The 27282-nt window shown below is 35.3% G+C and overlaps 1 protein-coding gene across 4 annotated transcripts in view; it reads right to left on the bottom strand.

Annotated features, from left to right (window-relative positions):
- The window catches only part of ARB2A (ARB2 cotranscriptional regulator A), a 226433-nt gene that overhangs the window by 178612 nt on the left and 20539 nt on the right, over positions 1-27282 (bottom strand). For 3 of the 4 annotated variants that reach the window (XM_088536388.1, XM_088536389.1, XM_088536392.1), the window contains 2 exons: positions 20336-20401; positions 14711-14902 (listed from right to left, as the gene is read on the bottom strand). In XM_088536388.1, the coding sequence (XP_088392514.1) occupies positions 14711-14902; positions 20336-20401 (258 nt within the window). The remainder of the gene's footprint in view (positions 1-14710; positions 14903-20335; positions 20402-27282) is intronic. The other variant, XM_088536391.1, reaches the window with a different exon arrangement.

Below are 27282 nucleotides of genomic sequence, written 5' to 3'. Positions count from 1 at the left end.
CAGTTCTGACTGCCCACTGCTCATGGGCAATTGAGGACCATGCCCTTAACTCTTCCTTCTGTCTTTTTGCATGGATACACAGTGCAGTATGCTTTCTTCACTCTAATTTCTCTCCACTTCTGGACAGTTGTGTTGAATTCTCATGCAGAAAGAAGGTTTTAATGGCCTCCTCTAGTCACCTTTCCCTTGGCTGAGTTGTCCTACCACTTTTCACCACCATATCCTCTTTCTTCAGGCTTTACATTATCATACAAAATGTGGTGTCCTGTCCTGATCCCATGTAAAAGGGACAAGTGGCCTTGTCTACCCATGTACCTTTTCGTGTATAAAAAATACATTACCTGGTTTCTGCAATTTTTAATTAGTCCTTCAATCCAGCAATTCGTTTCATTGTAACTAATTTTCACATCCCGAGAAGCTCCTCATTGAAAAACTGAACCCTTTTGTCTCTTCTTATTGCACTGCAGCTCCAAGGCACTATACAAACCCTCCTGTCTTTCTACTAAACTTCATTAGAACGTCCTCGCCATCCTTCTCTTTTGGTACCCATTAAGCACACTGCATATGATACTGGTAGAGTTTATAAACCCCGTAATTATACTTGGGAGGTCCAGAGGCATATACTGCCTTGTCATTAGCACACCATAATCATTTAATGTAACAGCTTTAGGCTTAATCGCCCCTCAAATAAGAAAAGTCCTCTTTTGGGAACTATGGGTGGATTTTATAGGTTAGCACTGAATTACTTTTGGACAAGATTCTGCAATAGTGTATGAGCTGCGACTCAGAACTTGAACATCTTGTCTTTCTAGAATAAAACGAAGTACATAACTTTTAAAATCTGAATAAATAGACAGTAATTACTAGAAAACTCTAATTCATTGTATTTAAGATTAAATTTTACCTTTACAGGAAGAGAACTTCCTGTTGTTCCTCTCTGCTCTGATGGTTAAGGTGCACTCACACTGCAGCAAGAGGTGGCTGGAAAACAGATCTTTGGACAAGCCTTAAGGCTGATGGACTTTCAGCTGTAGGGCTTTGTTTTTGACTTAGAACTTCACCAAACTTCAACTAAATTTAACAGCAGCTGTTTGCCTCAGGCTGAACTGTGATGAAAACGTCACACAATACAGTTCATCTATACCCAAAAGAAAGTCAAAATACAAACATATTGGTTTGCTGATTTTGTTAAAATCTGGCCAATTTTCCCATGGATCATTTTAGTGCACCTGTGTTTTGAATCAGGGACTTGAAATTTGGCTAGGAATTACTTCTCCCACTCCCATAAGACTTTACTCAACATTGGCCAAGTTTTAAAATTTGTGTAAATTTACACGTTTTCAGTAGTTCTTTCTTAAATTTTAGCAGCTAAAGTATACAAAAGCTGCATACAGCAAATGCTTACTATGCAAACAGAGTTCTTCACTTTCTAAGCACAGGCCTAGACATGTGAACAGAAAATACAGATACCATCTTCCTGCGTAATCAGTGTATCCATGGAGGTCATGGCAAAAGAAAACTACCCGGTCCAAATTCAAGGGGAGGGGAGCTTCAGGAGGTTGCAGGACTAACTTCTAAACCAATATCTATGACTCAGAAATGAAATTCTGAAAGACAGAGCACCCCATAAACTGTCCACAATTGCATCCTCTGTCAAGAACAATGACACTCCAGCTTCACCCTCAATCCTAAATGCTCATTTCATAAATACTCCACAACTCATATACACTTCTTATACAAAAGCAAAACTCATATTCTGACAGCTATTACCAGCAACCAAGGTGTATATTTATTTCTGAAATAGACTGGGAAAATACCTAGAATGGGAACGCTTTTGAAAGCTACTGCTTGTTCATATAGCATTTCATTAGAAGAACAGTAGTATTTAGCAAACTGAAGCATCATCAAGACAAAAAACATGTCTAAGTGGAAATATGTCAGCCTCTTAGTGTATTTGTGAAGACATTCTCAATTATAAACCATAAACTGCTTTTTCTCATTAGGTCAGTGCCCAGTGCAATTGATGTTTATCCACTATATTTAAGAAGGAGGCTCCAACTTCAGCTGTTACCCATCCTCCTCCAAATTTTTCAGAATAAATTCCAATATCTCGTAACATATAACATTTTAAAATGTTCCTACTACTGCACTAGCAGCTGAGAATATACATCAAAGTTTAGCTGCACTAGTTACTCCAAAATATTATGCAAACCTTCCCTGCTCCACAAAAAAGTAGACCGTATTTTTAAAAAGCATATTCGTAACGCATTTACTGTACACAAAATTAGTCAAGAACCTCAATGAACATCACCTTTTACTTAATAAAGTCATATACACAAAATAGTATGGTAAGACACTCATACAGAATCTGATTCTCCTTAAGCATGAGAACTTTAACTTGCTGCCTGAAGTTTCATTAAACTCACTATATTTGGAGTGAATTTTTAGCTTCATTTTTAAAATGGAACGACAAAATACTTTAAAAGATCCATCTGCTGGACTTATTTTTCAATAGCACAGTACCACAAGTTGTACAAAATGCACACTGTGAAGTAAAGTCTACTTGAGGCTCCTCTGCATATTTCATGCACATAAGGATCCTTGGGGGTATGTCACTCCCCAACCATAAAGCCAGGATACTAATTACTATAGGATAACTTGCAAAGAATAAAACAAACGTATTGTAAAACTTTAAAATTCAAAAAGTCAGCGAAGAGGCCCAGAGGGGAAAAAAAAAAGTATATCAGCTCTATCAAATTAAATCACTCTGAAACAAATCCAGTGTTTCCAAAAGAGGAAACAATATACAAATCTCAAACCCAAAAGACGCATGAAATTAACTAAGATTTTGGTTGAATGCCTCGTGTATTATACTAACTTTTATAAAGCTGAAAAGTTGCAACCAGCTTGGTAGTTATCTTTCTCTATATGGACATGTATGTATACACATAAAGATGAAAAAAATGTATTTGCCTAGCTGTCAGTTAAAAAAGAGCATGCCACAAAACTACCACTATATGGGCTGTTGTAAATTCTTTTAAATTACACTCTTAATGAGGAACAATAGGGCTAGGAAAAGAGACCTATGATGGATGTTCTCAGAAACATTAATTAAATGGAACTGGTCATCAAAGTTACAAATATTTGTTTGGTGTCTTGGTTCTCTATTGGAAATCTTGTGAAATTCTGTATCTACTCTCTAAGAAATTTGCTATGACATGTAATGGTAGAATTTGAGCCTTCATTTTCAGCAAAAAAAAATAAAGCATTTTTTAAGTCTTTTTTTGTTTGTTTGTTTTGTAACATATTGAAGAAGGGGATATTTTAACTGTTCAGACTCAGGTGTGCAGACTCTTGCGTGCAGACTCTTGCAACCCATCCTGAGTTAGACCTGCCTACTTACTTTCATACCTCAGTGCCATTAAACAGCAAATGTACAGAAAACCTTACAGAAGAGGAGAGCTAGAAAAAGTGAGCCTATAGTAGAAATGTTAAAACAAACACCTGAATTGGAACAATTGAAAAAAAAAAATCACAATTTTAAGGAAGGATCTATTTCAACATAAGATAAACAATGATCTAACATGGTGAATACAAAAGCCACAAACAAAATACTAAAAATGATCACAGGCATGAATAAAAAAGATGAAATTAATGACATTCTTATGGCACTGCTTAAGTAATCAGAGCCAGTGAATGTTTAATTCAACATGACCTATTAATTAGCTAACAGTATTTTAGTCAGTTGCGAGTAATAACTGTTTTCAGTATTTCTGTTTTACGATGACACCGCTGTATCATCAAATTGGAAATCAAGAATCAATTATTTTTATCATCAGCCGGTTACCAGTTGAATCTTAGTACTACAGACAATGCTAAAATCAGTATAAATAGCACCATGCACCAAACAGGGCTGTCACATCTTGAAAATCTGGTGTTTGATCTCAGCTGTGCATGATGTGGAAGGTGCATATTCCACATGAGTAACTTCTATATTTCATGGAAAAGTCTCGTGTAATCAGCATTCAGGAACTCATTCCAGAAGACTCACTCTCCATATCACTCCTAGTGCTGGAGGAAGAGTTGGGATTCAAAACACAGACTCAGCTACAGAGGGTCAGTGCCACCTCAATCACCTGTGCACTGAAGCACCATGTGAATGTTCTCTGTCTGTATCTTTCAAACGTTTTTTTTTAGTGTAAAAAGAACATTTCCTTATTAACCAAATATATATATATATATATTCATAAAGCAAACTTGAAATGGCAATGAGTCAGAAACAAATATTAAAATAACTGGTATCTAACAGGTTAGAATTTGTAAGCATTTGATTCATCATAACCAAGTAACAGTATAAGACCACAGCACAACTCTAGCCCTCTTTCACAGCTGGAAGAGCAATTGAAATTAATCACTACCACATAAAAAGAAAAGAAAGAAAGAAAAGAAAGTGAAGATTAAGTTGTTTTCCCTCATGTATCAACAATAATTTACACCCAGGCTTCATTACCTGCTCTCCCCTTCAAAGCAATCTAAAGTCCCCCTGCCTTTGGCATCAGAGAGATTGGGGCTCCACACAATATAACAGGTTCATCAATTGGTGCCAATTCCTTCTGCTCCTAAGAGGGTTAGAAATGCAATATGGTGTAACAAATGGTTGTGAGTAAGCAAGATGGTACACCTAGACCTCACCAAAAATAATCAGTGCACTGAAGAGCCTCCAAATGGATTTTCTTCTCTCTTTCACTGCTGCTGAGGTAAAAGGAAACTATAATCCCAGAACTAAAAATAAATATGAAAATCACCCATGCTTTGACATGTTTAAAAATCACTAATACCTTGGAAGTCAAAAAGAAGTAAATCAAAATAAAACATTCTCCATGCCGTTTTCCGTGTTTTTTTTCTCCCTTCAAGAGAACCCACTAAAAAGGAATAATCTCATTAAACTACTGTCAGTAGTTCCCAATGACATATTTGACTTCATTAAATATACTTTCACTGTTTAATTTTACATAGAAGCTTTACTTTTTTTATTTTTTTTCCTTCAATAAACATATCCCATGTAATCTTTTTTTTCTTCTCTAAATGGAACATACAGCAAATTGCCTGGAATGGGAGGTGATAAAAAAAATCTAATGAAAAAAAGCAGCAGCATTTATTAATTTTGTATAAGTTTTCTTCCACCCTAGAGACTCCTTGGAGGGGAAGAGCCTGTCTGAGTTTCAGCACACAGTGCCACAGGCACAAAGCGAGAGAAACTAAACAAGCACATCCTGAAGGGAGAGAAAACGCCTGCAGCACCAGATGACCTACTATATACCTCACTCCCAGGGTTTTGATGTTATAATTTGTTAATTTCAGGAAAAAAAAAGACAATTACCAACAGTTTTAGTTTGTTCTAGCAAAACTATTATACTTTTTACAGTTTTTGATCAAAAATGACATATATTGTTCAAAAGAGCTGTATGTTTTCAAAAGATTTCAATCCCTAGCAAATTTGCATGACAAAGTCTCTGCCAGATCCATTTCCTTATTACCTGAAGGAGCAATGTGCTTTATTAGAACAGTACTAAACTATTTAAGGATAAAGCAGCTCACATTTGGTATGTGAATACCTATGCATTAAAGTTAATATTTTCTAGCTCACTGCACAGTAAGCAAAAGATAATTTTATTCAAATATGCATTTCATGGTATGAATAAGGAAATGTTCATCTCCCTATTGAATTGATAAGTCTTTTAAGTAATGGTTCATTTGAAAAAATCAACAGGGTATTGGCAGTTCTGTATAATACTAAACACACACACACGCCATACCTATACTGGCACACATATGTAATACTATTTCTGTGAAATATATTGCAAAGAATATAATTCACACATTACAATGCATTACATTAACTGGGTGTTAAACATCTGTACATCTAATAAATACAACAAAACATCTTTTCATTTTTTTAAATAGATATTAAAAACTGTGAAAAGCTAGTGAGTTGACTTTTTAAAAAGGTAAATATACCAAAAATGTACATTGCTATTTCTTGATAGTAAAATACATACAAATTTCACCACATAACCGGATATAATACATATAAGATGAGCAAGATAAAACTGATCAACTAGCATTACAATTGCACTTCATGTTGAATGAATATGCTCAGGATAAACAGAAAATAAGGTACTGGCTACTGTTGTCTTTTTCTCTCCATAAAGCAAAACAAAAATGATAATTAGAGAATAATATACGAATTCAACAATTAAAATTTCATCTATCCCAAATGAATGCAATTTTAATAAATTTAGATTATGCCTTTAAAAAAATTATATTCCATAAGGAATAAAATGGCCACTCACAAGTCTACATTATCAAAATTACTGTCTGGATCACCCCAAAAGAAAAGTTCCCCCCAAAAAAACAAAACCCATGAAAGCTCCTTTGTATTTTCATTTTTAAAACCTTCATCGTGTGATTCTATAAGCATAATCAGAGCCTTAGTACTCAAAGGAAGTTCCCACCCTTAATGCACTGTCCTGCGAACGTTTTGCTGTGTGGCATGAGCAAAACTGTTACCCTAGCAAAATTTACTTGACTCCCCCTGGACCTTGAAATGGGAGATACAATCATGCTGTGGCAAATCAACTGAAACAGAAAGTTATTTTGATTTATTGTGTTAAGTATCAGTTTACCTGCTCGAACGTGAATAACAATGAAGCTATGACACTTCCACATATCCCAGTGCTCTGAACCAAACCAACACTGGATTATAATTTTACTTATCTCTGAATAGGATTCTTAAGAAGTGGCCTATATAATCCGAGTCACAAATAACTACTCTTTTTCTAACTACAGTCATATTAATAGGTAACCATACGTTTCTTTTATAAATATCATAATACCGTACCATTTATAAAATACCATGCATATTGTCAATTTAGAATAAACAAGAATACTTAAGATCCATAATGCAACAGAAGGAGTTTCATCTTTTAATTTGCAGAATTAAAAGAACATGATCCCACAACCAGCTTGTCACAAACAAATCCTTGAGCCTTCTCCACATAAGCTTATAGCAGGTGTTAATCTATCCAAATGCTGAAGGGAGCCAAATCAACACAAGTTTTATGTTTTAAGTAAAATCGTGAAGATATAATAAACCCTACACCTAAAAATAACCTATTCAGGAAGTACATGTGTCATTTATGTATAACCTAGAAGAACACTGCATTTTGATGACATATTCACTTGCTCAGTTACTGTCCAGCGCTGTCAGTGATTCTACAAGATTTACGAAGAATGAAAAGTGCAAATAAATTAATAATTAATGAAAGACAGGACTCCTCTACTAAACCCGTTCATACATAATTTATCAGTATTTTCTATGGTATGCATATACTATAGAATATATTCAAAGTGTCATTTTCCATCAGGTCTTATATTTCAAAACAGCTCCTTTACAAAAATTATGCGACATAAAAAAAGAAAATGAAGAATTTCCCACAAAAACAGAAATTGTAGGAGACAAGATTTAAGACAAAATGATATGCATTTCATTCCATAATAGTATTGTTCATCTATATAGAAATCAACCGACTTCTCATTATCCTAAGCACAAGACATTCATTTCATGCTCTACTTAGTTCTTCTAATTTTTACAAATAATTTTTAGTTAATGTATTTTAATGTCTTAAGCTTATCAAGGAGGAATGAAAGTCCAAGATGTTTTTGTAGAACTAAAAATGACTGTATTTGCAGAATAGGGGTGTAGGTAGGAAGAAAGCTAGCAAATACAATGCTATATTCTTGCAGAGATTTTTATCACCATTCTCATAATTATTAGACTACAGAAAAAGAAAGTCTGCAAATTTAAACTCTGCAGTTAAGCAAGTGACATCATTTTGAAGCAATGGTGAATGCCATCAAACAAAAGCTCATAGGTTAAAAACAAAGGAGAGGGAAAATACAATGCAAGCACAAACCCAATCTCTCTCTAATCTTTTCTTTTGAAACCTAGGCTACTCAAGAATCTTCAACTAATTATTCCATTTTATTGATAGCATTTTTCCCAAGGGAAGTTATTTAAAAAGTTTAACCCCTGAGCAAGTCCATGGCTTCTTCTGCCTTTGAAAGTGCCAAGCGCATTGATTATAACTGCAGGAAGTGCTACCTTCTACCCAGAGAATCTCACCCTGCACAATCTTAAATACTGTCTCTCTCCCAAAACGGCTTTGATTCAGCAATTCAGACTGCTTCAGCTGATATTAAAGGCAGAAGCACCACAGAAAAGGGATCAGCAGTTAAAACGAAATACAAAGAGGAAAAAAAAAAAAGAAAAAAAAACAGATCTTGGATATAGTAGCACAAAGCTTGAGAGAAAAGCAGATTTGAAAAAGACATCAGAGTGACTAAAAAAAGAACAACATGACAGAAATTAAACAAGATTTTTATGTTCGCCTTCTATGCATTTAAACTCATCTCAACCTCTATTGAAATTCTGATCACACCCAAACCCCAAGGCTTTTGACATACTTTCAAAAATCCACACCCCCCCTTTCTCTTTTCTAAGTCTCCAGAGTCACTGCTAGGTATCCAACAAGTTGAAGGGAGAAAGGAGGAAGGGAGAGAAAAAAAAAAAAGTTTAATTTGCATATGATAAAAAGGCCATTTATACTCATATTAAACTTTGCTGTTAAAATGATCATGATCAATTTTAAATATTTAACATGTGCTTTTATTCCCACACTTAGCTAGTGAAAACAAATCTTAAATGATTTGGAAAAAAAAATCTTTCCAAGTCACATACATGCAAATAGTCTAAACTGATTTTTCGTAGGTCAGTAGCAAAGCAAAAGAGAAATAACACAAGGTGCTACAGGGTACTACAGCAACCCAATCACTAGAATAAAATATGACAAGGCATTCCTTAATAACTTTATATTACCAAAAGCACGTAGCAGAGAAAAAAATACATATAAGAATGAAGATAGAAACAATTATTGCTACAAGGATTACATATATCTACACCTATCTTAGAGACAAGGCACCAAATTCCAAAGGATAATTGGCTTGCCTGAATTGCAAGTGTTCTTTTTTTTTTTTTTTTTTTCCTTCAGTTCAGTCCTGCCAGGGCCAGAAGGTAATGATACAGCTGCCGTGATGCAACCAGCAGACCTGTCTTCTGTCAAGAGTTGAAATCATAAAGGAATAAGCTGTCGTTAGTAAGCCCGCTCCAAAGAGTGGAGCTGTCAAATCACTGTTTTCCTCTGCTGGCATGGGGGCTGGTGGGAGCTTATACACTCTGTCAGTTCAACATTAGACTAAGATTTTAACCTTTTCCTTCAATTTCTGACTCAATAAATCTTCTCTGGAGCTTATTAGGTAATATTACATATTTTGTGATCAATTAGTAACACTTCCAAGCACCTACATAAGTTTTTCCTTCTATCTAGCTCGGTGGTCAGAATTTCAAATCAGCATTTGAGAGATAAACTTCTCATTAGATAATAAAAAGATATTAATCTATTTTTTCACTTTTTAATTTTCTTTATTATAGCCAATTTTTGTCAATAACACATGAGAATTTGCTTTGGAATATATTGTAATTTGGGGTTATATATATGCAGAAATATCTCAAAAGATCATACATGTAGTTAGTTGTAATGTAAGTTCTCTCAACGTTATCCTCATGAGCAGCAGAAAATGTAAAAATAAAACTTTTATATTTTCCAGGCAATTCTATTTGTACAGTCTATCCAAATGAATAAAAGCAAATTTATATACCAGTCAGCTAACTACTACCTGAAACAAAACAACGTATCACATTACTGCTTGTTTCAGTAAAATTCTACTTCCAGTAAAATATTTGAATGCCCAAAAAAGAACTCCCAAATACTCAGGTGTTGACTACTATTTAAAAAATGTAGTCTTTTAAATTCTTTCTGCAACAATATGCCTAGGAAAAACCATGAGCATAAATATTAACATGCTAAATAAATACTGTCATAGCAGTGAAATGTTGACTCCCCACCCCCCAAGAAAGTGTCACTTTCCCACGTGAATATTATGTTAATTACATGCAAACTATAAGACAAAATTTACAATTTTAGGTTTTTAAAATACAACCACTAAAACCAAGGGGACTTGGCTTATCTATACATTCTACTTAAAGTCTGCAGCGGTCTACCAAATAATTCATTTTCTAGACGAATCAAAATGCAATCGTTTGTCTACGGGGATTCTTGTTATTGTACTCTGAAAGATTTTTTTTTAAAAAACAACTTGATATTATTTAAAAATCTACTTTTGCAACTCACTGATTTTTACAAAATGGAAAGACACTAAAAAGCGTTACCATTACCAACCATAAAGGTTAATTAATCACATAAAAGTTATGAAGAGCAAACTCAATAGCTACTATATTGGATGATTTTGTTGTTCCATTCAACACAGTTAAAACACAGATGACATCTGATTCCAAGCCAAAATAAACCCTCTGCAATTCTGAGTAAATATTACCCCACTCACTGTTTTACAGAAAGGAATAATACCGAGCGAATAAAGACAGTATTCTAGGTTAAACAACATAGAAGCTGTTAAGGGAATGCAGTGAAAAATACAGGATAAGCACAAGGGAAAACAGGAGATGAAAACCTTATCAGGCATTGCAGAAACATTTCTGGGGATGATGCCCATGTCAGGTAAGCCCCAGATAGTTCCTCTGTTCAGGAAAACTCAGATTTCTGCATTCTTTCCTCCCGCCAAAATATCCATGTGAAATGATACTGACTTTGAAGCCAACCTTCCTAAAACAACCACCCTCCGGAAGCAGATTGCTCACAGTTGCTGTAGTTGAGTCCTACTGGCAAACCTTGGACCATAAGCTGTCTTAGGTTACAAATATTTTGAGCTTCCAAAGACTCAGAAAGCCTCCAATAGCTTCTTCACACTCCTGCAGTAACCAGTGCAGAAAGCTGATGCCTTTTTTAGCCCCTGGAGGAAATGTACCAAAGATAAAATACTCCAAAATTCCTCCTAGTGTCCAGGCCTAGGCAAGCTGGACTTCCGTTTCCCCAGGGGACTTCAAAGCGCCGAACCTACTTCTCCAGTCACTGCAGAGGGAGTGCTATGGCAAGGAGCAGCAGTCCTCTTCTGCATCCTTTCTCACTTGTCCATAGGTATAACTTCACTATGTATAAATATATATATATATATGACATCATTTGTACATCTCTTAACTGAATATTTTGATTAACATCCACACTATTATCACTTATTAACAAGCCAGGTAAGGGTACTCATAACCTTCTCTTAAAGAGGCTGACAGCTGAAGTTCTCATATGGAATAACGGAGTACTATCCTGAATAAAATAAGGAACTTAAATTATTAATTTGTGGCACCCTGAGTAAAAGCCCTCCCACTGAACTAAAGAATTTAACTCCCTCTCTCCTTATCTCGGGCTGAAGTGAATCATATATCTACTCAAAATGTGGAGGACCCAGACTAAAATTCCAGTTCTGATTATTTATTTTTAAGAAGTAGAGCATCTTCAGTGTGGAATTAAATAATCTGCTCCTTCCCCGCAGAAAGAATTTGAACTTTAGCCTCTTGCATCTCAAGATGACTTCTCCTATCACAACTTCAGCATTTCCCAACGAAGACAACGTCAAGGAAAAAGATCTATCTGGTACTTCTGTAAGGAACTTTAAAAAAAAATTGTTACTTTTTTAATAACAAATTGCCTCTTTTATTTAATATATGTTTACAATATGCATCTGCTAGAATTTTAATTAAGCCTTTCTTACCTTCCTTAAGCTTTATATTATCACATCTGCCTTCTTATACTTTTTTTCTACAGTAGATCCTTCCCTATCCTGCTTCAGTGTATTTACACATTTCTGTCTCTCACATTCTATACACTTTTCTCCCTCCTCCTTTTCTTACAATCTGTTCTCTATCTTGTCTCTTGTATGTAATCTTTTTCTTATTTCTTAGAAAGTCTTTTTCACACCATCAAATTTCAGATTTCTAATTTAACCCATTACTCTTACCTTCCTTACATGCAATTTGTAAACAATTCCCAACATTTCCACTGCCTATTACACAGAAGATGGAATCTACTAAATACAGTTTGACATAAAAGATGGACGAAGGACCACCATCCGCAAATTGAGAAAGACACTAGTTCCTGCACACAAGAGATTTATTACTACTGTTGCAAATTATTTTTTGTTTTTACCAAAGAAAACCTTATCCACAGCAACTGACCAGCACACAGTTCACCATCCTAACAGATCAGTACGTTTTTCAAATCCTGGATGATAACGCCCACTTCAAATTCATACAGTATACTAAAAAAAACAACCCCCCCAAATGTTCCTGTCTCATCAGGACTATAATCTTGCATTTCAATAAGGTATTCAGATTTCATTCAGGTATGAGACCTCTTCTTAAAAGAAACAGTGGAAGATCATGGAAGATCATGGAAAATATTTCCTTAATTCAAACCAGCAACATTGTATGAGAAGTTATGACAATTTGCATTCTGGACATTTACTATCCAAGGTAGTTGCTTTTATTCTGTAAGAGATGGAAGTGCCTAAATCAACACACACACACACACATATATACACATGTATATACATATATATACCTACACACAGAGAAAAGGCTGTACTTTTAACTACCATTAATGAAAATTAAGTTTTTCACTCTGCCATAACTACCTGTACTTGGGTAATTTACACAATCCATGCAGGAAGAAGACACAATATGAGCATGGAAATACTTCTCTTTTATTTCTTTTAGTCATAACATAACGAGTCCAGATTTCTTCAGTGAGACTGCACTTCTGTGAAGATGTTGTCTTATCTAACAGTGTAATTCTCACTACAGTGTTTACAGGATACCAAAAATATTTTCTGTAATACAATCGACTACTATCTAGTATATACTTGCAAAAATCCACTGCAAATAGTATGTGATCCAGATATGTAGTGCACGTACCAGATTTTTAAGATGAACCAAAAAAAAAGAGTTTTGTTTTTATGGTATCTGAAATTATTGGAATAAACTATAAATTTAAAAACAAGGTTGAGAGAGAAGGAAATCAAAGAGAAGAGCATAACATCCGATGTCCTTGACGTGAATGAATGATTTACTTAGCGATTTCTCATTAAACTTCAGGATTTGTCTTTGGTTTTTCATTTTAAAAAAATGTAGAAATACACCACCTTTTTTAAGGACATATATATATATATAGAGAGAGAATACAGGCCTGCTGTCTGTTACACTGATACAATCACTGGACAAAGTAAGTACATATATATGGAACAGGAAATACAAGCTAAAATTGCTTTCTCTTAAAAGCATTCTCTCCCAAGACATCCAAGTAGCTTAGGCTCAAAGAGTTTTAAACGACACCAGTATTGCTAGGAAAGAGCAAAAATATATGTATGTCATCATGGTAATACAAACTAAGGAGCTCCTCAACTTTCTTAAGAGTTTTGGACCTTGCACTGTAGACATTAATCTCATACTTCACCTACCATATGCTTATATTATACTCCATAACTCTGAAGTATCTTGATTTAAAATGTACAAAAATTTTATGTTAAATGAATGCATGCATCATTGCAATATGAGATCTGTGTTTTTGTTTGTTTTCACAAATTGTAATCTGCTTTGTTAGTGAATAATACAACACAAAATTAATATAATGGCCCCAAGATTTAACATTTCCTTTGTTTTACTGAAAAGAAAGCAAAAGAAATCAAAATGTTTGAAATAACCCTTTTGTATACCAACCACTTTCTTGTGTTACTGCAAAAAAGTTAAGCTTAATTTAGAAAGACATGTATAACTAAGAGTGATAAAAACAGTACTTACATTAAAGAACTACCTTAAATTGGTTAATGTAACAGGAGAAGTAGTAAATCTTATTTTTTTTCAAGCATTTGCTACAGATAATTTCATTTATGTAACAAGATGAAAGAGATGAATTATACTTACAAAGTTATGATATCACACAAAAAATACGCAAATGCATTGTCTTTCATATGTTACTACATATTACAGTACAACATGACATAAAGATGTAAATTTAAAAGGATAGTGGCCATAAAATGTAAATGTTTTCCACTGTCAAGTATTGATAGGTGAATCAGAAGGAATCATTATTCAGTGCAAAACTGAAAAAGCCTGTGCCTCTAACAAATTCAGTACAAGCCTAATAAGAAAGCCTGCTGTTATCATGAAAGCTCATGTTATCATGAGATTACAACAGACATTGAGTGAGAATACATACAAATCTAATGAAATGTAAAATAAAACACTTCATAACAAATTTCCGTAGTGCCTTCTATTGTGTCTCATCTCCTGTTAAGGGCTCTTGTCACGTTAGCTGCCATATTAAACTACATGGCAGTGCCGCCAAAACAATATGACATACAGCTAAGATTTTTATCTTTACTTTTTTTTTTTTCTTCCCCAACTGCAAAAGAACTTGTTTCTAGTTGACAAAAGTTGAGGCGGGGAGAAGGGCAAGAAAAATAAAAAACAAAACGAGCATTCCCTCCTGCAGAAAGTGAACACATGGGGAAATACCGAACCCCGCTAACAAATTAAAACATCACAGATGTATAGCTTTTCATATGCATGCATACCTATACACACATGCACACACAAGCATACATATACATATGCACCTTCACTTACCTCAGTAGCCTTCTTTATATATGGTATCTGTGTGCCACTGTCCAGATCTTCGTTGATGATAAGCCTCCTAGCCCACTGACCTGCTCTGACAACACCGCTACCATGAATTAGGACCAAGAGTTTGTCTGCATTTGTTAATGCATCCTCGCTCATAAAGATAAAACTCTTTGGTTCAGTCTCAGTCGCATCTACCTGCAATTGGAACCAAGACACATTTTATTGCATCAATAACAAATTAAAACAAAACAAAAAAAACACTTGTTCACTTGTATACAGTTCACCATCAGAACTGATACCAAAAATTTCACTTGTTAACAACTATTTGTACGTATATTATATTTACTAATGCATGACCAGCACTAAATAAAAATAAAGTAGAAATCATATCTGCACAATGTAACTTTGAAACATAAAAATATACCAGATTTTAGAGCCATTATCCAAGGGAGATTTCAATTACTATTACAAAGGCTCCTCTTTCAGCAGCTTTCAGACCTTTTAAAAGCTAGCAAGTCTTACTTTTTTTTTTTTTCCCCCCCTGAATAAAGTCAATAGAACTTCCTAATAAGAGTACAACATTCTAATAAAGTACAACAGACACCAACCACACTGGGGATGCAATCAACTTACATTGCCACTTCTGAAGCTGCTGTATTGACACCTTAAAACTTACAGTGGCAGGCATATAAAAACTTGGACAATATTAAATCATAAGCAGTACTTAGTGAGATCTAATTCAGTTTTGCACATACGCTGAATACTTATAACACTATAATTAAACAAAAACACTGCAAATTAGCTTTTCAGATATACAGTTGCAGATAAAGCAATGTGCAGATATATAAATATACAATTTAGATTTTTTACTCTTTTATAAACTGTTTTTTGAAAAATAAGTTTTCATACAGGACATGCCAGCACTTAGCAATCATATGTACTAGAAGACACACAACTAGTTCACACTTCTGAAAAGATGTTAATTTGGAACAGTTAAACCTATCTACCAAGCTGATAAAAAAATAACCCTTCATTCCCTTCTTCAACTTAATTATATTTGGAAGCTTTTCCTCAAGTCAATTTATCTTCAAACAGTAGTAATTCATTAAATCAAGCTTTCACTAGAGAATGCATATAAAGGTCACTCTTGTGCACAACCTCACTTTATTGACAAATCAATGTAGAATACCATTTAGTGAGAGACATACTGAGACCATATAAAATAATTTATATTTATTAGCAATTTTCTGTTCTGGATGCACTCATGAACACTTATCTCTGATCCTTTGCTTAAATACAAATTGAATATATTCAGTAAACACTGAATTTCAATTAGACGCTTTTGCAATTTGATTCAACATTGTTATTCACATGAGATAAAGTCTTCCAATAATTTGTAGCAAGGAATGTCAAATCAATCTAAATTCTGTTGATAATTTACTGGAGACACAAAGTTTTATTTTCTTCTTCTCTAGTTTATTTTTCCAATTTACAACTACAATTATAAGTTTTATGAATGTCTACAATTATGATCTATGATTATGATCAACCCTCTCATGAATTATACACTCAATAGACATTACAAAATACTTAAGGCTTCCAAATAGTGGATTAACTTTTCCTCAAGTGTTCTATCTCAGATGTTCATAACTGGTTACATGACTAGTCTATATCATACCTAAACAGCATGCTTATGAGTATTTTGCATTTTTGTCAACATAGAAGGTAGCATCAAAGTATACCTGAAACCTTAGCTTAATCTCACCTTCACGCTCCCACATGGACTTCACTATACGCTTTTCAGTTGTTAGCCATTACTAGCCCAAACTGCACAAAACTGACTGGGTCCTAGCAGTACCATTTTGTACATTGGACTTCTTAAACTTTAAGATGAACTTTAAGCTTTTAAAGAGAAACAAAAACTAATATTTTTCTTATTCTAGATAAGAAACTTAATAAAAATCATCGGTCTGGATCCTGCAAACGGGTGAAATGAGTACAACTCTTGTGAGTGGATGAAATGGAATGGCAAATAAATGGAATACTGGAAAGACTCAAAAGAGAACATAAATGTGAGCAGCTTGTTGAAGTACGAAACTGCTCCTTTGATTCTAGAAAAACAGGGAAGTTTTCTGTTATGTGTTTCTACATAAAGCTTGCCAACTCATGTTACAGTCTTCGCAACACCGAATTTACTAATGTTCAATTTTTTTATACTCAAAGTAATAATAAAAAATAAAACTGCTGATCAGTGCAACCAAAAAATTGATTAGCATTTAGCAATTGCCAAAGTCAACTCAACACACTTAAAAGGTGGAATCTTTACAAAAGAGGTATTGACTGTACTAAAGTGGCAAAATAGCTGAAAGTGGTAAGTAATGGACATAAGAGACTGTTTTCCCTTAATCGAGTTCTTGGCTTTCTAGTAGAATCAACAGAACCACTGAATAAAGTTTTAGCTGTTGAAGTGAAAGAGCAAAGCATTGATAAGTTAGAAGATTCTGCAAAGCGAGACCTTTTAGTGGCATTGTCAATAAAATGTGTTTGTGATTACTTAAACCTCCACTTCAGGCCTTCCCAGAATCTGTTAAAGATGCATTTAATTGAGAAGCACCCTTTATTTGTCCTCGACAGCTAAAGAACTGCAAAGATCAATCCCTGACTATACCATTAAAAATAGAGAAATACAAAGGCTTCATCTAGGTAAAAAGAATCTGCACTCTTCCTTACAGTAATAATATAGCCTTCAGTGGAGCAAAAAATGAGAAATTTAAAAGAAATAATTGAACTGCTTCTCCTTGAAAATGAGTCTATTTAAATTTAAGTCCACTAGTAGATGTTGAACATTGAGAACTACAATACCTTATGCTAACAATACAGTCGCACCAAAGCCTCCCTTGTAGGAAAAATGGGGATTTATATTTTGTCATGGATACTAACATACTAAAATAATGGGCAAGCTTTCCTGATTTTATAGCTGAAACTCATGGATTTTTTATCTGAAAAGGAATGTACTTTTTTTTTTCATGGTGATAACTGAAGCTGCCACCTGAGAACTCAAAATAAAGACAGCAGAAATGGACTTTTGCACAGGCAGGAGGTGGAAATTAAGAAAGCGAAAAAATCCTATAATGTTGTCATAGGATTTTGGTATACTACCCAAAATCATGTTGGGGCAGGAGAGGAAAAAATAAAAGCAATAACCTCAAGAACCTCCCTTTTCCTGAGCCAGAATTCACATCCAGGCATGCATGTACAATAATTCAGTGGATCTATCCCACTTAAATTTTGCCAAATGGGTTCTTCGAGTCCATTTGTATCTTTCTTCTTGATAGTATTCTGTGGCAATGAGTTGTACAACATAATTGGGTCATACCTGAAAAAAGTACTTCCTCTCTCTCACTACAGATCTCCTGCCTGATAATTTAAATTTGATGCCCCTTAGCTTCTGTATTATGAAAAAGCGAATAACCATTTCCTATTCATCTTCTCTGCACATTTCATGATTTTATAGATTTGTCATATTCCTTCCTCAGTCATCTATTTTCTAAGCTGAACAATCTTTCTGTCTAATCTTTGACTGAAGAGCATTTTGTGCCTGTAATCATTCTCGCAACTCTCCTCTATATTCTTTTTCAGATTCCTCATAGCCTTTTTGATATCCTCCACACAACATTGAAGACGGGGGCCCACATAAAAAACAGAATGACTATGTTTTCCTGTTTTATTTTCTTTATTTTTTTGCAACACTGAATTCCTAACATCCTAGTTGCTTTGAGGTTTTTGACTGTCAAAGAGCACTAACTTATGTTTCCTCACAGCTCGTCACAATCACTCCAACACCTCTTTCCTGCATAGTAGAAGCTCTTTTAGAGCCCATTACTGTATTAGCAGAGTTATTCTCTCCATAATTTCACTTTCATCAAAATTGAATCTCATGTCATTTTATCATGCAATCATTCAGCATCATGAAGTAATTCCCAAACTCACCACAATCAGCTTTAGATTTAAGTATTCTAAACCATTTTAGAAGAATCAGCAAAGTTTACCTTCTTCTATCAATCCCCCTTTTTCTTTATTAACGAGTATGTCAGTGCCGACCTTAACAACAATGCATCTGTAATAACTTCTTTCAGCTATAAAACAAGAATCCTTTTTTTTTTCCTCCTCCTTTCAGCCAATTATTAATTCATAAGGGGACTTCTTCCTCTCATCCCATGACAGTTTAATTTTATGAAATAAATTTAGCAAGCTTGTTGACAGCTTGTTGGAAATCCAGGTAGTCTATTATTGACAAGATTTTTCTTATTCACATGATCTTGAGCTCTTTCAATATAGACTTTTTTTTTTAATAAAAGCAGTATTGAATTTTCCTCAGTACATAGTTCTGCCTTCACTAATTCAATATTTTATCATAGTTTTTACTAATTTGCTTGGTACAAAGGTCAGGCTTTGCGATAATATAGTTCTGCGAATCACTCCTGGAGCCCCTCCAAGGTCTACTATTGCATTTAGTCCTTTTGTGTTTCTCTGATGTAAAAATGCTGATTTAAGTGGTAAGTCAGGTCACTGCTGGTTGCTCTGCAGCTTCATATTTGCCGTCTTACAGAACCCTGGGATTAAAAACTATCTCATCCTGGAAACCAAGTATTGCCTGTTACAGCAATTTGTTCCAAGATCCCCTCTACCGATATGTCAACTTGAGATAGTTTCTCAAAATTAAATCCCATTAAAAAGAAAAAAGTGTCTGTATCGAAGAATATTGGAGATGATAATTTTAGTTTGTCTTATTTGACCTTTTCCTTTTTTTTGTCTTCCTTTTGCAATCCGACCATCCATTGGTCCCAAACTCTCCGATGCATTATTAGACTTCACAACTGCAACAAGTTGCTCCTCAAATTCAGTTTTGGCTGATCTTAGTTTATATCTTGCTCTTTTAACAGATTGCACGTGACATTGCATGGAATAAGAACATTTCTTCCCTTTAAAAATTATCTGTCTGGGACACAGAAGTACTAAAACTCCCTTCAAAGAAAACCTGCTGTGCAAAGAAGCTAGAGAGACTAAATCACATATTGCATCATGCAGCCTGGCACTGCAAACACAATCCGGTTCTCTGTCTGCAGAGAGCAATCTAACCAAGAGAAAGCTTCTTCGCAGCATCCCTCCTTTAAGGCATTGCAAATATATGTTACAAGTTACTGAAAAAACTACTTGTTAAGTGTGCTTTGAAAAGATTCAGACTCTATTTCAAGTTTATTCCTCAGCTCGTAAAGACACCTGTCTTCAGTTCCCTCAATGCAGCTGCAAAGAACATTTGTAAATAGGTTCTGAAAACAGGTTTTGAAAAGAGGCTTTCTCTACTAAAAATACAGCGTTTTGAACACGCTCACATCTGGCAAGCTAGGAACGCTAAGGTGGAGATATCACACTGAAAGGCAGGCAGAACCATTTCTACACTCACAAGCACACACCCCACATGAAGTCAGTGCCCTGAGATGGTAACTTCCATACAGCCCGAGCACAACGTGGCTTTTTCTGAAGTCTGCACCGCAGTCCCCTCAGGGCAGAGACTGGCAATTTTACAAAGTCAACAGAATAACAACTATGAAAAGAATTTACACTTACTGGGAGAGTTACTTTTTTCAAGTGGCATTCCTTTTCCAGTAGTCCATAAACATATTTAGTTATGATCTGGAAGAAAAATATAAATAACAAAGAAAAGCAAACAGAAATTAGAGCACTTAAACTAACAGCATATCCAGTCAGTAAACTTACAGGCAAGTGGTTAAACTTGTGCATGTTTTGCTATATATCTAAATCCTCACTTTACAAGTAATTACAGAACCTGCAGCTTCTTACCGAAGGGTCTGCTCTGGCCCTCAGAAGAGGCTGCTTGTCACTACAAAGAAACAGGATCTGTACCTGGGAATCCATCACCTGCTGTTGTGTGAATAATTATGTGCCTCAAAACTAAGGATTATAACCAATTAATATATACTCAGGGGCCCAAGAAAGGCTTTATTATTATTATTATTATTTTGCAAAGAAATACTTTAAAAGCATTATTTTTTTCTCCATAAGCAGGACTGCTGAAACCCTCCTCCCTGCAGGTTCACTTCATGACTTTATGAGCTATGCAGAGAGCAGATCCTTAGTCACCCTAAGCACAGGCTGCGTTGCCATTTCTACTCACTGGGCAAGGGAAAGGTAGGTCAAAGGCGGTTAAAACAGAAAAAAAATCCCTGGCTGATTCTCCACTATGGGAGAATTTAAATCTCTTGTCTCTATGTAGAAATTTTAAGACAGAAAAAAAAATATTATTTCAAAGAGCAATCAAAAAAAAAAAAAAAAAAAAAAGCCAATCGCAACCAAACAGTTGCTGTCTCAAGCATCACACACTTCAAAAACATGTCCAGTATCCAGGGTTTTTTTTTCACCTTTATATATTCTGAGAGAGTGGAGATGCAAATGGAAGAACCTTCTGACTACTATTAATTTGGCAATTAAGTTATAGAAGAAACTAAAATGCTTTGTTCATATGGCATTGTAAAATGGTTTGGAAGTAACTGCCTAGATTTTGCTGGCTTCACTTTAAAAAAAATAAAAATAAAAAAAAAGGCGGTTGCAAATTAAAAGGGAAAAAAGTGCTCATTAAGAGTCGCAAACAGTGCTTGCCTTCCCTTTAAAGCTTGGGGAACTTAATTTCCAGCTTAAATTCCAGACAGGACAAGATCTAAGTCCTGAAATATTAATCTAAGCCTATCTGGGCACAACCCAGCTGGTATTCTTTAGTCCACCCCCTCAAGGCCGCAGTAACAGCCAGCTGAACTTGCAGCATATTAAGCCACAGGAGCAACGTCGCTCCCAAGTGATGGCATCTTAACAACACGCTATGAATGATGCAAGTAGGAGCCAGGGTATCATAAACTTCAATTTTAATTTTCCAAATGCACAATTACCAAATAAAGTTTCAGTGAAGTCCAAAAGTTTTCATTATGTACATGTGAGCAAGCGCAATATGCAAGCCTTTGGAACATATCTGAACAAATTAAAAGTACTGATGAAAGTAAATTAAAAAAGCCCACCCACATGCACACATTCCGCAAAAGACAAAAAACCTTTATTAGAAATATGTGACTTTTTTTTTTTTACTATCTTGCTCAAATACATGTATTGATAGAATTATGTTTAAAAACTTTACGGTTTAAAAAAAAAAATCAGTCTTAGCGAACATTAGTATCTACAGGGAAACTGCATTTGGGGAGAGAATTTAGCTGTAAGCAATGAGTTGATTTAAGACATGTTTATCCCCAAAGCAGTATGTTAGGAACATGCATACAGTGTAATTTTACCTTCAGGGCCAAACTTTTTATGGTTCGCTGAAATCAACTTCAGTATAATGCCAACAAGTAAAGCAGTTAAGTTCCTGCAGTCTCAGATGCTGATGTTGTATAGACATTAAAATGAGTATAATGATAATATGGCCTCAAACATAGGGATTTTATTTTTCACTTTAAAGCTCCACATGTACTAACATCAAAAAATAATAAAGAATGCTTGGAAGAGAAGAAAAAAATTGCAAAGAAGGAAGTGTACATATCAAATACCAGCTGCAAAAAACGACCATTTATTCCCCAGCTATGCAGTTGCATCTACTTCTAATCTTTCTTATCTATTTAGAATGTGACCTCTTCAAGACAAAAGTAACCTCTGACTCATTGAGTCTTGCTCAATGGGGCTCTGATTCTAACTAAGCCTTCATGCACTTACAGTATCAGCCTTAAAAACTGAGATTGTTAAATCACTAGAGCGCTACATAGTACAGAAAAGGTATAATCTAATGAATGCTATAATATGAGAAGACATAAGAAAGACAAAATAAGTAGGATTCTCTGATGCAAAGGGGAAAGCATGATACTCATTCTCAGGCAGCTTGGCACTAGGACTGAGACCAGTCACTAGGCTGAGACACAGTAGAACGAAACCTGCTATAAACTGCCCCTGTTTGTATAAGGTCCCCATTTTTTGCTGGGGAAATAGGAGATCAGCAAGTTCAGAAATACCCTATTTGAAGGCATTTGCATATTTTAAAATAACATATTAATGGCCAAGTTTACTGCATTTATTCTGGAAAATCTAGTATAATTCTGTCCTACCAAGGAATATGGCTGCAAGTACTGGAAATGTTACAAACCTAGCATTACGTCTGGGATCATCTGCTTTAAATTATTTCTTAGATTCTTGTGGGCGATATGAAATTTTGAAAAATTCAAAGTGGAAAAAAAATGTAAAACTTGATTTTCTGTATGTGTTCAAAAGAGAAGGAAAGTTTGGTATGTTATTTATAGAGTAATAATTAGACTTTCCATCAGAAGCCTATGTTTCAGACATAAGGGATGCAATTTAAATAACCACAGCTTCTTTAGGTAATATTATTAGCTTATGAATTCTGATACTTCATTTCTAAGATGTGAAAACTGTTTTAAGATTTTGAAAAGTATCGTGCGGCTTCTTGAATGAGAGGTGAATAAGATTACACTCTACAAACTTTTCTGGATTAAATGTCTGTTATATGGTTGCTTGTGACTGCATATACCAGTGACGAAGGCTGTTCATTCCAGCCCAATGTTACTAAATGTGGTTTCAGGACAGGAACCTAAATTCAGGGCTGTCATTTCCCTTCAGAGGAGCTTAAACAAGGTAAGCCTTCCAAATTGAGCAGAATTGAAGCAATGAAAATACCTTCAGAAGTGCTTTTCCAAAGAACTAGTGGCCCCAAAGATATCTTTATAGTTTAATAAGTCTGATGGATAATTGGGGGATAGACTTATGTCATGATCAGCACAATTTAATGTTTTTCTAAGAAGATTAAATAAAAGTCACCAAGGATGCTATATTAAATAGGAAACATAAGACTTAGGGTTACCCAACACACAGAAATTTAATACAGCTGTATAATATAGATCCACAAAGGACCATTTTTAATTACAGAATAATTAAATTTCATGGACAGTAGAAGATAGATACAGAAGACAATAAGAAGAATCTCCAAAACATTACCATATCCTGGGCAGAGATCTTACCCTTGTGTTGGTACACATCCTGTAGAACAGTGGCCAAGCCTATAATGTTCCATACAACTTATGGGGCAAAGCTGAAAGTGCAGGTTGAAACATGATCCTAGTACACATAAACTGTTGAAGTTCTGACTTAGTGATTATCTGTGCTCTTTTAAGATTTCCTTAGGGACTGGTTTCAGTTATTTTAAAATATTGAAGATTTCTAATTGCAGCATAATTTGTAAAATCTGTGCAATCCAGGTTCCTGAAAGTCAAGTGATCAAAAGATTGATAGTGGTATACAATGCGTCAACATAGAAATTAAAGGCCACGAGCCACTGAGACTACTTATAAAGTTCAAAGATTGTGAAGTACTGTAGTCTAAGCTTGATTATAAACAGAGGCAAATACAAGGAGACTCTGCACTGCAGAAACAGGTGCAAGAAGTACTGGAGGGCTTTAAACAGTGAAAGTCTAGAGAGAGGGAGAAAAAAAGCATGCCCACAAAGCAAGATGACCAAAATAACTCATTTTAAAGTGAGAGACTTAAAATTCAGGTTTTCTAAAAAATAAAATGGTTTAACACATGCCAAAATCTCAGGAGTCTGATTGCCACACAAGGAAAACCAGAACGGTAGCTGACTCACTGCTGAACTTTTCCATAATACAGATAGCCAGGCATACAGACACTAGATCATAACGCAGTGACTTGTTTTATAGCACCTACATTCTAATCCAGGAGAGCTGTTTCAGCATATACCATATCAAAACCCATGCTGGGATGCAATGAAGTGCACTGAGTCTTGCTAGTCAAGCCCCTTCCCTGCGGTGCTTTACAACCCAAGTTCTCTTCTCCCTTGCGACTATTCCCACTTTCAAAATGAACCAAGGCTAACTCTGCCCACCACTACACTAAGCCTAAGAACAGGACAGCAATCCCCTTACAGAGAAGAAAAAAAAAGAAATAAACTACTTCTAAACTTGCAAAATGCCTTCCAAGTGAACCCACTGCTAAAAATACTTAGAAAAAGGTATGAACCTGGAGGGTTTGGGGCCTTTTCCTTCCAAACCAACACCTATCAGTCGCCACTGGAAAACACTGCAATAACTCAATAACTGTTTGTGGATTCACAGTAGATGTGAGGAACCCTTCAGCACACCACAAGGACCCTTCGAATACAATCAAATGCCACATGTCCCTCTTCTCCCATGACCAAAAGGCCAACAACACTGTCATATGGCCAGCGTACAGTTAATACACGGTAACAAAGGAAGCACATACAACATGGTAAGGGATAAACCAGATGTGACTATCCGACATCACATCCAGCCATGTGACAGGACAGATGACAAGACCATTGGTAAGAGGACAACAGAAAGCCAGCTGTGAAAACAAGTTGTGCACACCACTGCATGTTCCTACACAACTCTAAAAGAAAAAAAGGAAAGAGAGAGCAAACTATTAATTAAATATATCCTTCTTGTGGGCCAGATCCAGATGAATGGACCTGCGATTTTTCTGCAGAGGGGACTCAAAGGTAAACGAATCCATCTCTGTCACATTTCCCATTCATAAATATTGAAATTACAAGCTGAAGCCTATCACCACAGTCACCACTCTTGTTCCGCTTTTCACTGCTCCAAGGGCTAAATGAGAAAGGAGACTGAACTACCCTCTCGAAATGAATCGAGGCTGCGTTACATCAGAGATGAGATATATACGGCAAAGATACACTTATTCCGGGGATAGGAGGCTTCTAAGCCCTAAAGATGTCAATCTGTGAAATAACATTCCTTAAATACCTGTTCCTCCTGCAGTTGCCATTCCTCTGTTAACCTTACAGCTTAAACATACTTAATCTCCTATATAAACCTAAAGTACAGGCACAAAGCTAGAAAAAGAAAAGGGAAATAAAATTCAATTGAATATACTATTGACAAAGATTTGCTCAAAATACCGAAACCTCACCATACTGAACTACTAGAGTAACTCATTTGGATATGATTTACTATGCTTTGAGGGGGAGAAAAATGCAAGATTTTTTTTTTTCTTTAGAGAATGCATAGAAGCAATTCAAGCTCTAGGATTAGCCTCTTGTCAATTTCTGTGAGAGAATTACATTTAAAGTGTGTAACTGCTTGACATTACCAGTCTGACAATTCTACTTATATAACAAAACCAATGTCGTTTGCTTGCATGTTCTTTTCCTTTTTCTCCAAAGCAGCACCTGACTCTGCACAGCCAGAGAGTCACTGTCAGCTCCCCAAGCCTCACAAATGTTTCCAGCTATCAATTCAGACCTGATACAAGTATTTAGTCTTCTAGAATCTTCCTCAAAATGGATCATTCATGGGTCTAGAAAGAATACTATTTTCCAATAATTTTAATAATTTTAGAGCTTAAGAGATTACGCCCCACAGCACTATTAGCAGTATTCTAGGGACGTCAAGACAGTGTACATAGGTCAAGTATTTTATCACTAAATCCAAAAAATAAGTAAGTTTAAGCCACTACTATCAATACTATCATGAGTTAGAGATTTTTGTTGTTGTTGTTTTATAAGATTTATTCCCTTTCTGGTAATAATCACAATAAGGGCAAAAAGAGAAAGTGACCATGAAAAGGAAGCTACCTTTATATTACACCCAAAAGCTTTTTTTCCCCTCCTCTTTTCAGTGTCAGGGCAATAATGCCTAGTGAAAAAATGCAAAATGAATTCCAACTGACTGCCCTGCGGCAAATCTCGAGTGGTGGGACTGACCTGAGGCTTGCTACCGTGGCTGCTATGGCCTTGGTTGAATGAGCTTTATTTTGACTCTCTAGTGACAAACCTGCCAATAAGTAACAATGAAAGATGCAAGGGAATGTTTTGACATACTGGTCTTGGACACAGACTTACCTAAAAACTGAGACAAGCAAACAAAAAAACAAACAAACAAAAAAAAAAACTACCAGCACCACACCAGAGCAAGGAAAAAAACCCTAAAAGCTGAATTGACTTTCTAAAGGCTCTGTTGACTGCAAGAAAAAAAAAGATCAATGGCATTTTAAAAATGCACAAAAGACCTCACTTGGATTATAGTGTGGGAGAACAATTCATTAAGATGGAACAGACATTACCTCTAAGAGATTTCTTGCTTTCTCTACTGAAAGCAATTCAATTCAGTCCTAAAGCCTTGGTGTGATATTCTGGATCCTAAGTTGACTGATCACAAATAGGATCTCAAGATCTTTTGAGGGAATTAAATGAAAAACAATATGGATTTGTCATTAATGCAGTATTACTGTTGATGTGATTTGACCCAGTGTTTTGTTAACATGGTCTTTGCTGACACCTGTTGGTTTATTTTTTGATTTTTTGTTTTTGTGTATGTATAAGTATATGCATCAGCATTAAGCAAAGGCTTTAGTCAGGCACCTCGTGCTAGAAGCAATCCAACATCAGTAGAAAACATGACCTCTATCCCCAAGCTAAGCTAAGAAACAAAAGCATGAAAAATACACTAAATCCT

This window comes from Tinamus guttatus, unplaced genomic scaffold, assembly GCF_059628265.1.
Source record: "Tinamus guttatus ecotype Peru unplaced genomic scaffold, ASM5962826v1 Tinamus_guttatus_pri_ptg000661l, whole genome shotgun sequence".
NCBI classification, from domain to species: domain Eukaryota; kingdom Metazoa; phylum Chordata; class Aves; order Tinamiformes; family Tinamidae; genus Tinamus; species Tinamus guttatus.
Note: the sequence above shows the minus strand (reverse complement) of the source record. Positions and strands in the feature narration are given on the sequence as shown.